The 10,768-nt window shown below is 65.2% G+C and overlaps 3 protein-coding genes across 3 annotated transcripts; 1 reads left to right on the top strand and 2 right to left on the bottom strand.

The window, feature by feature from the left end:
• Positions 1-226: 226 nt before the first annotated feature.
• Positions 227-4,942, top strand: PGAP3 (post-GPI attachment to proteins phospholipase 3). The gene is made up of 8 exons (XM_039565867.1): positions 227-425; positions 1,093-1,190; positions 1,269-1,421; positions 2,267-2,329; positions 2,458-2,519; positions 3,089-3,225; positions 3,527-3,731; positions 4,398-4,942. The coding sequence occupies exons 1-8, from the start codon at positions 239-241 to the stop codon at positions 4,459-4,461; spliced, it is 969 nt and encodes a 322-aa protein (XP_039421801.1). The 5' UTR covers positions 227-238; the 3' UTR covers positions 4,462-4,942.
• A 630-nt stretch (positions 4,943-5,572) lies between these two features.
• PNMT (phenylethanolamine N-methyltransferase) lies at positions 5,573-7,659 on the bottom strand. Its single transcript, XM_039565591.1, is given in 4 exon segments — positions 5,573-6,046; positions 6,049-6,143; positions 7,130-7,337; positions 7,506-7,659. Coding segments are annotated over 4 exon segments (795 nt in total). The 3' UTR covers positions 5,573-5,708.
• A 1,176-nt stretch (positions 7,660-8,835) lies between these two features.
• On the bottom strand, positions 8,836-10,335 carry LOC120411369 (titin-cap). The gene is made up of 2 exons (XM_039565817.1): positions 10,164-10,335; positions 8,836-9,432 (listed from the first exon to the last, which is right to left on the bottom strand). The coding sequence occupies exons 1-2, from the start codon at positions 10,307-10,309 to the stop codon at positions 9,177-9,179; spliced, it is 402 nt and encodes a 133-aa protein (XP_039421751.1). The 5' UTR covers positions 10,310-10,335; the 3' UTR covers positions 8,836-9,176.
• Between the last annotated feature and the right edge of the window lie 433 nt (positions 10,336-10,768).

Here is a 10,768-nt window from a genome sequence, read left to right as displayed (position 1 = left end):
GCCTCTGCAGGGCATGCACGGGGGGGGATATATCCCATGAGCCTCTGCAGGGCATGCACGGGGGGGATATATCCCATGAGCCTCTGCAGAGCGTGCACGGGGGGATATATCCCATGATTCTCCCGCTCGGGGGCCTGTATCCCATCACCTTCCGCGGCCGGCGGGGGCGGTATATCCCATAGTGCCCCGCGCCAGCCCCATCTCCGGGGCGGGCCGGAAGCGGCCGGGCCGGGCGGCGATGGCGGCGCGGGCCGCGCTGCTGCTGCTTCTCATGGCGGCGGCGGCGCCGGGCCCGGCCCGGAGCTCACAGGGGGACCGGGAACCGCTGTACCGGGAGTGCCTGAGCCGCTGCGAGCGGCAGAACTGCTCGGGGGCGGCGCTGCGGAACTTCCGCGCCCGGCAGCCGCTCTACATGGGCCTGACAGGTACCGCCCCCGCGCGCCCATTGGCTGGCGGGCACAGAGACCACGCCCCCTCCGGAGAGACCCCGCCCCTTTAAGCCACGCCCCCTCCGGGCGGGGGCGCTGGGAGCGAACTGGGGCCGGACTGGGAGGTGCTGGGCGGCCCTGGGCTGGCCCGAGGCTCTTGGGCCATACTGCGGCTGGACTGGGAAGCCCTGGGTCACGCTGTGGGGTCACTGGACCGTGCCGCTTCTATACTGGCGGCTACTGGGCCGTGCTGGGGTTGTGTTAAGGGTCACTTGGCTATACACTGGGTTATGCTGGTGGCTACTGGGCTCTTCCTGGTCCATGCTGGGCGGTGTGGTGGGGATACTGGGCCATACTGGGGGCGGGTCATGGAGCCATACTGCGGGGACGCTGGACTTTGCTGTGGGAGGTGCTGGGCCAGTTTGGGCATCACTGAACTCTCTCTGAGGACACTGGGCCATACTGGGAGCAACTGGACCGTGCTACTGGTCACCATGGGGATAGCTGGGTGTCCTCCCAGATCGTTCCGTGGTGCCCAGTGAGGTGTCGGGGGGTGTCTCTGGTGCCACGGGGTGAACCCCACCCGCTCCCCCTGCCCCGAGCCAGGCCCTGGCGCTCCCATCGCCCACTGGTGCATACTGGGAGGCACTGGTGTGTCCCGCAGGCTGGACGTGCCGGGATGAGTGCAAGTACGAGTGCATGTGGCTGACGGTGCGGCTGTACCAGCAGGGCGGCCACCGCGTGCCCCAGTTCCATGGAAAGGTGAGCGGTGGTCCTGGGGGGGGAAGCGGGGGAAGTCGGGGTCCCCCCGTGCCCGCTGACGCCCCCGTCCCCTCCCAGTGGCCCTTCTCCCGGTTCCTGTTTTTCCAGGAGCCGGCCTCCGCCTTCGCCTCCTTCCTCAACGGCCTGGCCAGCCTGGTCATGCTGCTGCGCTACCGGGCGGCCGTGCCCCCCGCCGCCCCCACCTACCCCACCTGCGTCGCCTTCGCCTGGGTGAGCCCTTCCCCGTCTTTTCCCCCGTCTTTTTCCCCATCATCTTTTCTCTCCTTTTCCCCTTTCCTTTTCCCCTTTCCTTTTCCCCTTTCCTTTTCCCCTTTCCTTTTCCCCTTTCCTTTTCCCCTTTCCTTTTCCCCTTTCCTTTTCCCCTTTCCTTTTCCCCTTTCCTTTTCCCCTTTCCTTTTTCCCCTTTCCTTTTCCCCTTTCCTTTTCCCCTTTCCTTTTCCCCTTTCCTTTTCCCTTTCCTTTTCCCCTTTCCTTTTCCCCTTTCCTTTTCCCCTTTCCTTTTCCCCTTTCCTTTTCCCCTTTCCTTTTCCCCTTTCCTTTTCCCCTTTCCTTTTCCCCTTTCCTTTTCCCCTTTCCTTTTCCCCTTTCCTTTTCCCCTTTCCTTTTCCCCTTTCCTTTTCCCCTTTCCTTTTCCCCTTTTCTTTCCTTACCTGTCTCCTTTGCTTTTTCCCCTTCCCCTTTCCCTTCCCCTTCCCCTTTCCCTTCCCCTTTCCCTTTCCCTTTCCCTTCCCCTTTCTTTTCCTTCTCCCTGTTTTTCCCCTTCCCTTTTTCCCCTTCCCTTTTTCCCCTTCCCTTTTTCCCCTTCCCTTTTTCCCCTTCCCCTTCCCTTTTTCCCCCCATTCTCCTTCCCTTCCCCCCACCCCTTCCCCCACATCTTCCCCCACATCTTCCCCATAACCACCTGATCCCACCCAGCTCCAGCTGCTCCACCTCCCCATCCCTTACCCAGGGCCCTCATCCCCCAAAATGAGGGGGGGGGGGTGAGCTCTGACCCACTGGGGACCCTGACCCTCATCCCCCCACCTCCCCAAATCCCAAATTTCCCCCTTTCCCAGGTCTCCTTAAACGCCTGGTTCTGGTCCACCGTTTTCCACACGAGGGACACGGCGCTGACGGAGGTGAGGGAGTGGCACCCCTGGAGTGTCCCCAAGCCCCCTGGGGTCCTGTTCCGGCCCCGCTTGGGGGGTTCCAGACCCCCTCCACTTCCCACGCTGCCAGCATGGCTCAGCCATCCCAAATCCCACAGAAACTGGATTATTTCTGTGCTTCGGCCGTCGTCCTGCACTCCGTGTACCTGTGCTGTGTCAGGTGAGCACCAGGGCTGGACTGGGGGGCACTGGGCATGGTCTGGGAGGCACTGGGGACAGACTGGGAGGCACTGAGCTGTCCCAAGGCTTGGCTGGAGGCTGCAGGGCCGCACTGGGACCAGACTAGGAGGCACTGGGGCCAGCTATAGCTAGACTGGGGAGTGCAGGGCTGTACTGGGAGGCACTGGGTTATGCTGAGAAGGGTCACTGGACCTTGCCACTTCTGTACTGGCAGCCACTGGGCCATGCTGGTTCTGTCCTGAGGGCCACTGGGCTGTGCTGGGGCTGCATTAGGGGTCAGTTGGGCTACACTGGTGACGCTGGGCCATGCTGGTGGCTATTGGGCTATTCTTGGTCCATACTGGAGGATGCTGGGCCACGTTGGGGGCCACTGGGCTGCACTGGGGGCCACTGGGCTGTACTGGGGAAGGTGCTGGCTTCTCTTGGGCCAGTTTGGGTATCACTGAAGTACCTGGGAGGACCCTGGGCCATACTGGGAGGACCCTGGGCCATACTGGGAGGACCCTGAGCCATACGGGGAGGACCTGGCCATCCCCCCCTTCTCTGCAGGACACTGGGGCTGCAGCGCCCGGCCTTAATCAGCATCTTCAGGGCCTTCCTCCTGCTCTTCCTCGCTGGCCACATCTCTTACCTGAGCCTCGTGCGCTTTGACTACGGCTACAACCTGGTGGCCAACGCTGCTGCTGGTGAGCTGGGAGGCACTGGGATGGACTGGGAGGCACTGGAGCTGCACTGGGAGCTACTGGGAGCCAGCTGCATCCAGGCTGGGGAGTGCTGGGCTGTACTGGGAGCCACTGGGCTGTGCTGGGGCTATGTTAGGGGTCAGTCCATGCCCTCCCCATCCCTGAGCCCCCATTTGCCCAGGAATGCTGACCAGGGGTTTGAGCACCCCCCTGGCCTCGATCCCCCCCCCCGTTTTCCCAGCAATTCCTACAGGGGTTTGGTTGCCCTGCGGGCACCCCTGACTCCCCTGGGGGGTTTTCCCAGGAATGCTGACGGTGGCGTGGTGGCTGCGGTGGTGCCTGCGGCAGGGCCGGCGCCTCCCGCACGTGTGGAAATGCGCGGCCGCGGTGCTGCTGCTCCAGGCGCTGGCGCTGCTCGAGCTCCTCGACTTCCCACCCCTGCTCTGGGTGCTGGACGCCCACGCGCTCTGGCACATCGGGACCATCCCCCTCAACGTGCTCTTCTACAGGTCGGTGACCCCTCCCCAGGACCCCCTCCTCGATTAAAATAGGGGCGAGGGGCTCCCTGTATTCCCCAGGGGGGCTCAGGGGTGCAGCGCTTCTGTGTCCTGGGGGTGCTGGGAGGGGAACGGGGTGTTGGGGATGCCACTCTTGAAATTTGGGTGCTGGGGGTCCCCCTCGATTTTCCATGGGGTGCTGGAAACCCTGCGGGGGTGCTGGGAGCCCCCTCTTGAAATTGGGGTGCTCAGGGCACCCTTTGATCCATGGGGTGCTGGCAGTGTCACCCTTAAAATCGAGGGTGCCGGGGATCCCGTTCTTGTCCAGAGGGTGCTGGGTACCCCCATGTTGAAATTCGGGTGCTCGGGGTCCCCCTCTGTTTTTTATGGGGTGCTGGGAGTGTCACCCTTGAAACTGAGGTGCGGGGGACCCCGGTTGGGGTGCTGGGTGCCCCTCTCTTGCCCATGGCATGCACAGACCCCCCCTTTTTAAGTCAGGGTGCTGAGGGCCCCCTTCTTGCCCGGGGGTGCTGGAGGGACCCCTCTGCTGCTCCCCCCGTGAGCCCCGGGGTTGCTGTGCTCAGTGTTGGGTTCAGGGCTCCCCCAATCCCAGCATAGGCAGCTGGGGGGGGGCTGTGGCTGCGAGCCTCCACCTGAGCCCCCCCTTTTTTCCCCCAGTTTCCTGATGGACGACAGCCTCTACCTCCTGAAGGCCAACTCCGACCTCTTCAAAGTGGACTAGAGCTGCCGGGGGGGGAGCGAAGCCCCTCGTGCCCCCCCAGGGCCCTGCCCTGCCCTGTGCCAAGTGACCCCCTGGCCCCCCCTGGCCACAGCCTCCTGCCCTCCCCGGTTGCCTTCTGAGGTTTGTTTCTCTCCCCAAACCCCCCGTCCCTGTGCCCCCCATCTCCCCAACGGGGTGGGAACCCCCCCACTGCTGGGCACAGAGGGGTCAAGGCCAGCTGAGACCCCCCCCCAAACCCTCCCCGTGCTGAGCTGGGGACCCCCACGAGGTGACAGTGGCTGCTGGGGCTCGCGGTGTGGGGGACATGTGGGTGATTGGGGGGGGGGGTCTGTGTGCATGGGGGGCCGTGCTGGGTGGCTCTGGCAGGGGTGGGGGGTGTTGTGTGGGTGCCTTGGGGCTGGGTGTGCCCCCTCCTGGCCCAGAGGGGCTGTGCCCCCCCATTCTCCCTCCCCAGGTGTGAATAAAGCTGCGTTTAATCTGTGCCGTGCTGGGTTCTTGTCCCCTCCCCGTGTCCCCTCCCCGTGTCCCCTCCCTGTGTCCCCTCCCTGCCCCAAGGGCACCCTGTGCCCCCCCTGCCATACCCAGTCCCTCAGTGTACCCCATTTCCCTTTACTGTCACCCCACAGTGGACCCCATACCCACCGTCCTGCACCCCATTTCCCACCCTGCTTTCAGCCTGTGCCCCCACACTCTGTGGCCCAACACCCCGCTCCGTGTACCCCATATCCCCCCATCCTGAACCCCCCTACTCACCGCATACCCACCATCCTGCACCCCATTTCCCACCCTGCTTTCACCCTCTGTGTCCCACCCCGTGCCCCAAACCCCTCAGTATTCCCCAACCCCTCAGCATACCCCATATCCCCCATCTTCCACCTCCCACCCACCCCATACCTTCCCTGTACCCCCTTTCCCACCCTGTTCTTGCCCTCTGCCCCCCCCATTTGTGCCCCCTATCCCCCCCACTGTGAACCCACCCACCCATCACATTCTCACCCTGCTCTCACCCCATTCCCCCATCCATATGCTGCATTTCCCCCCCACCCAAGGGTCCCTGACCCCCCAGATCTCCACGCCCCCGCTCCCCACACCCCTCAGCACCTCCATCCTCTGCCACAACCTCAACCTTTATTGTCACCATGCCCACAACCAGACAGGGAGTTGCGGGGGGAGCTTCCAGTCCACCCCACCCAACCTTTAGGCTGCCGGGCGAGCTGGGATTTCCCGGCGTTTCCCGGGGATTCCCCTCAGGCTTCCAGCGGTTTCTGCGCGTGGGCGAAGAACACCCCGTCCACGTCGTCCACGCCGGTGCGGAGCGCGGGGGGCATCGCGTAGCTCCGCAGCTCCCGCAGCGCGAAGCCGGCGGCCGCCAGCGCCTCCCGCACGTCCGATTCCTGCAGCGGCACCACGGGCAGGCGAGCGGGGCCCGCCAGGTAGAAGGACTCGCCCAGGGCTCCCAGCAGCAGCGCGTGGCCCCCCGGGCGCAGCAGGTTGCCCACGTGGGCCAGCGCCCGCACGAAGGCGGCGCGGTCGGGGCTCACGGCCTCCAGGCAGAAGGCGGAGAGCAGCGCGTCGGCCGGGGGTGCAGCGGAGCCCCCAGCGGCTCCGGGCGGTGCACGTCGATGGGCAGGATCCGCCGGAGCCGCTGGCGGAGACGCCGCTCCTTGTCCTGCCACGGCTCCCTGAGGGGCGGGGGGAACAGGGGAAAGGGAGGTGGGCAGTGGGATGGGGCCTGGGGGGGTGTGGGGAGGGGACTGGCCCGGCAAACGCAGGGATGTGGGGATGGGATCAGTCCAGCACACAGAGGGATGTGGGGATGGGATCAGTCCGGCATCCAGAGGGTTATGGGGATGGGATCAACCTGGCACTCACGGGGATGTGGGAATGGGATCGATCCAGCACACAGAGGGATGTGAGGATGGAATTGTGCAGGGATGTGGGGAAGGATTGTGCGGAGAAGTAGGGATTGGGTGAGGATTGCTTCAGGGCACACAGGGATGTGGGGGTGGGATCAGTCCAGCACACACAGGGATATGGGGATAGGATCCTGAAGGGATGTGGGATGGGATGCTGATTCCAGAACCTAAAGGGACCCAGGAACAGGATCCCACCGGGGCAAACCCAACATGCACAGGGACAAAGGGACGGAATCCCCTGGGGATCAGGCGAGCATCTGCAGGGATTTGGGGATGGGATGCAGAAAGGATTGTCCCAAGATCCACACGGACACGGGAGCAGGATCAGCTGGGCGCCCACAAGGACATGGGGACAGGCTCCTATGGGGATCAGCCCTTCACCCACGGGGATAGAGACAGGATTCCATGGATATGTGAGGCTGGGATCCTGCAGGGATCACCCAAGCATCTGCAGGGACATGGGGCTGTGACCCCTTGGGATTTGGGGACAGTCTGTAAGGATGTGGGGCCATGATGCCATGGGATTTTAGTGACATGTTCCTCCAGGGATCACCTCAGCATCTGCGGGAAAATGTGACTGTGATCCCATGGGATTTGGGGATGTGGTTCTACAGGGATAAGCCCAGGATCTGGGGGACCTGGAGCTGTGATCCTGCAGATATTGGGGACACAATCCAGCAGAGACCACCCCAGCACCACCCTCCTCCTGGGGTCCCGCGCCCCCACCCCCCATACCCCCTTTGGCCCCCTACCCGCGGCCCTCGATCTTGCAGACGTGCTGGATGAAGGGTCTCCAGTCGAAGGCTCCGGGCTCGCCCCGCGCCCACCGGCCCAGCTCCTCCCGGTTCACCGCCAGGTAATCGGTGGCCACGATCTCCTCGAAGTGGTCACAGGCGCTCAGCAGTTGGTAGATGGTGGGGCCCGAGCCCACATCGATCAACGTCTGCCCCCGGATCTCACCTGGGAGGGGAACAGGACATGTGGGGGGGGTCCCCACACTGGTCGGGGAGACCGGGAAAACCAGGGAGGGCGAGAGGCGCTGCCCCCAGGTGCCGCGGGTGCTCCGTGCCTCAGTTTCCCCACCCCACTGCGAGGTTTGGGGCGGGGTCCCCGCCGCTCTCCCCTCACCGCTGGCGAAGGTCTCGGCCAGGCATCGCAGCTTCCAGGGCACCACGAACTCCTCGGAGGAGAAGTCGGCGCGGGGCGGGAGGTAATTGTTGCGCAGGTACGCGCGGGGGTCGAAGTGCTCGTAGCCCTCGCGGAGCGCGGCCGGGCTGCTCATGGCGAGGGGCTGCGGCTCCGGCTCCGCCGCCGCCTTTTATCCCTGCCCGGCCCGGGGGGGCCGCGGGGAGCCGCGACGGCCCCATCCATCCACCCCACATCCCTCCATCCATCATCCATCCCGCCTAACCCGGTTAGCGCCAGCGCCCCGGGGCCGCGGCCGGATCCATCCCGGAGCTGATAACGGCTCCGCCGCCCTTCCCGGGCTGTGGGGATCCAGGAATCCTGTCCCCGTGCCTGGGAGGTTTTGTCCTCCCCACCCCGAGATGTGGCTGTGACCCCTCTGTGCTGCCCCAGCGCTGTGGCTCCTCGTGAATGTCCCATGGGATGGGGATGAGGATAAAGAGGGATTGGGGTGGGGGCAAAAGTGGGATGGGGATGGGAAAGGACAGGAATGGTGTGGGATGGGGGTGGGAAAGGATTGGAATGGGATGGGGATGGAAATGAGAAGGAATTAGAACAAGATGGGGATTGGGATTGGGATTGGGATGGAATGGCATTGGAATGAAGTGGGGTTTGGGATGGGGATGGGAAAGGATTGGGATGTGGATTGGGTTTGGGTTTGGGATGTGGCCCGTCTGAGCTCTCCATCACCAGTGAGCTGAGCATGCTGGACCTCAGCCCAGCCCTGGCAGGAGCCAGCACCACCTCTGCCAGCTCCCAGCGCTCCCAGTGCTCCGGGATAAGGAGCAGGGTGGGACCCACTTATGGGGCTGGGCGCATTGAAAGCCCCCAAATCCTGCCTGTGCCGGAGCTGTAGGGGGTGAAGATGGAGGGGCAGGTGGCTCCTGGGAGGAAGGACCGGGATGGGGCCGGGTTGGGCACAGGGAGGGGACAGGGCCTGGCAGGGGCCCAGGGACAGAGGGATCCAGAGTGGGAACAGCTAATCTGGGATCCTGGCACCAGGTGGGCGATGCAGGGGGGAGTTATATAAGCACAAGGCCCTCCCCCCCCAGACTCCCCCAGCCCCATAAGACAGCGGGTCCCTCCAGCTGCTGTGCCTCAGTTTCCCCCTGTGCTTCTGTTCCCCCATCCCACAGAGTGGTCCCTCTCCCCCTAAATCTTGCCCCCTACCCTTGTACACCCCCCAAAAAGATGCTGCCGTGCCAAGGTAGGCGTTTTATTGCCGTACAAAGACCATGGTTTGTACAACCCCACTGCAGCCCGCCCACCCCCCTCCAGCCCCCCCAGGGCCCCCTTCGGCCCCGAGCGGGTTTCAGCGCTCCTCATCCTCGCCTTCCCTTCTTTTCGCCAGGGAAACTGAGTCACGCCGGAGCTGCCAGGAGCCCCCCGAAGGGCGGGAGCCCCCCGACCCGCGGGGTCCTCATCCCCACCGGCCTCCACGACGCCCGCAGCGGGGTGGGGTCCCAGACGAACGGGAGCCCACCCCCCACTTGCCCCCTCCTTCCTGCGCTGCCTCTTCAGGGCGGCTGAGCAGACCCAGGCATGCGGGTCCCCCCAGCCCCCCAACATCACCCTCCTGCCCTCCCCCGACCCCCCCCGGCCCCTCTGCCACACTCAGCCCCGCTGGGCCTCGTGGGAGAGGGAGCGGGAGAGGGTGCGGCGGATCCCCCCCTTGGCGCCGCGGAGGTCCGGGGGGGCGAAGAGGGGCACGGGGAGGGTGCGGGCGTAGGGCAGGAGGTGCTGGGCCAGGGGTTGCCCCAGGACCCCGAGCCGCAGCACCCCCCAGGGCGAGCGCTGCTCCAGCACCCGCACGGCCCCGCGCTGCTCCAGCGTCTCCCGGCGCTGCGTGTCCACCTCCCGCCGGCACCACCTGGGCACGGGGCGCTCGTGGGGGTGCGAGCGGGACCCCCGTGTCCTGTTCTCACCCTTTGGGGTCACCCCACCCCGCTGGAACCCCTGGAGAACCCCCTGTCCCATCCCATCCCACCAGCATCCTTGGAGACCCCCCATATTCCACCCCACCCCATGGGAGACCCCACCATGTCCCATGGACCTGCTGAGCTCCACCCCATGGGAAGCCCTGGAGACCGCCGCATTCTCCTGGCCCCATGGGGAATCCCAGCCTCCCCCAGCCCCATAAAGTCTCCCATTTCCTCACAGGAGCCCCTGAGACCTTCCCAATCCCTCTTGGACACCCCTGCCCACCACCTCCCTGGAGCTTCCATGACTCCACGGGGTCCCTCAGAGACCCCCCAAAGCCCCAAGACCACCTGGAAACCCCATAATGTGGGACACATGGAGCCCCCTCACAACCCAAAGACCCCATGGAAACACCCAAGTTTGGGACCCTTGGAGTCTCCTACAGCCCCAAACCCGCATGGAAACCCCACATTTCAGAACCCTTGGAACCTCCCACAACCCCATGGAAACCCCACAATTTGAGACCCTTGAAGCCCCCCCACAACCACATATTTCAGAACCCTTGGAGCCTTCCACAGCCCCAATCCCCCCCCAAAGCCCCCCCACTCCTCCAGCACGCAGTGCCCCCCGTTCCCCCAGCACCCCTCGGACCCCTGGCACCGGTCTGGCCGTGCCCCTCACCCGTCCTCGGGCCGGGACCTGAGCTCCAGGTCCAGCCACTCGGCGCTGAAGGTCTCTTTCCGCCCCACGTCCTCCTCTTGGACACTGCAGCCCAGGCGGGCCGAGAGCAGCCCCTTGGAGCCCCCCATCACGCCAGGACCCACCATGGTGCCGCTTTCCACCCCCCCCTGGCGCCCGCCCCGCTTTTATGGCCCCGCTGGGGCTATTTTGGGACGCGCCGCTGGCACCGGGCTCTGCCAAGGGGGCGAGCGGGGGGTGGCACCTCGGACACGTGTGTGGCACCCACGGGTGTGCCCCCCCCCCCTTCCCGCCATGAGGATGCGGGGCAGACCCTGCCAGCAACGTGATGGCACCGGCAGGACCCCCCTGGACCCCGCACAGGGCACGTCTGGCCTTTCTCTGCCCCCCTTGCAGCACTGGGGGTGCCACGTGCCCCCTCTGTGCCACCCACAGCAGCCACACCGCTGACCTCAGAGGGACATTGGGGTCCCTCCCAGCGTGCCCCCCCAGGACAGGGGGTTTGGGGCTGTAGGGACCCCCACAATGAGCTGTTTGTATGGGGTGCGAGTGACCCCGGGCTCACGTGGATGTGGCTGGTGCCAGAG

Source organism: Corvus cornix, chromosome 27 (assembly GCF_000738735.6).
Source record: "Corvus cornix cornix isolate S_Up_H32 chromosome 27, ASM73873v5, whole genome shotgun sequence".
Lineage (NCBI taxonomy): Eukaryota > Metazoa > Chordata > Aves > Passeriformes > Corvidae > Corvus > Corvus cornix.
This window is presented reverse-complemented; position numbering and strand designations above follow the sequence as displayed.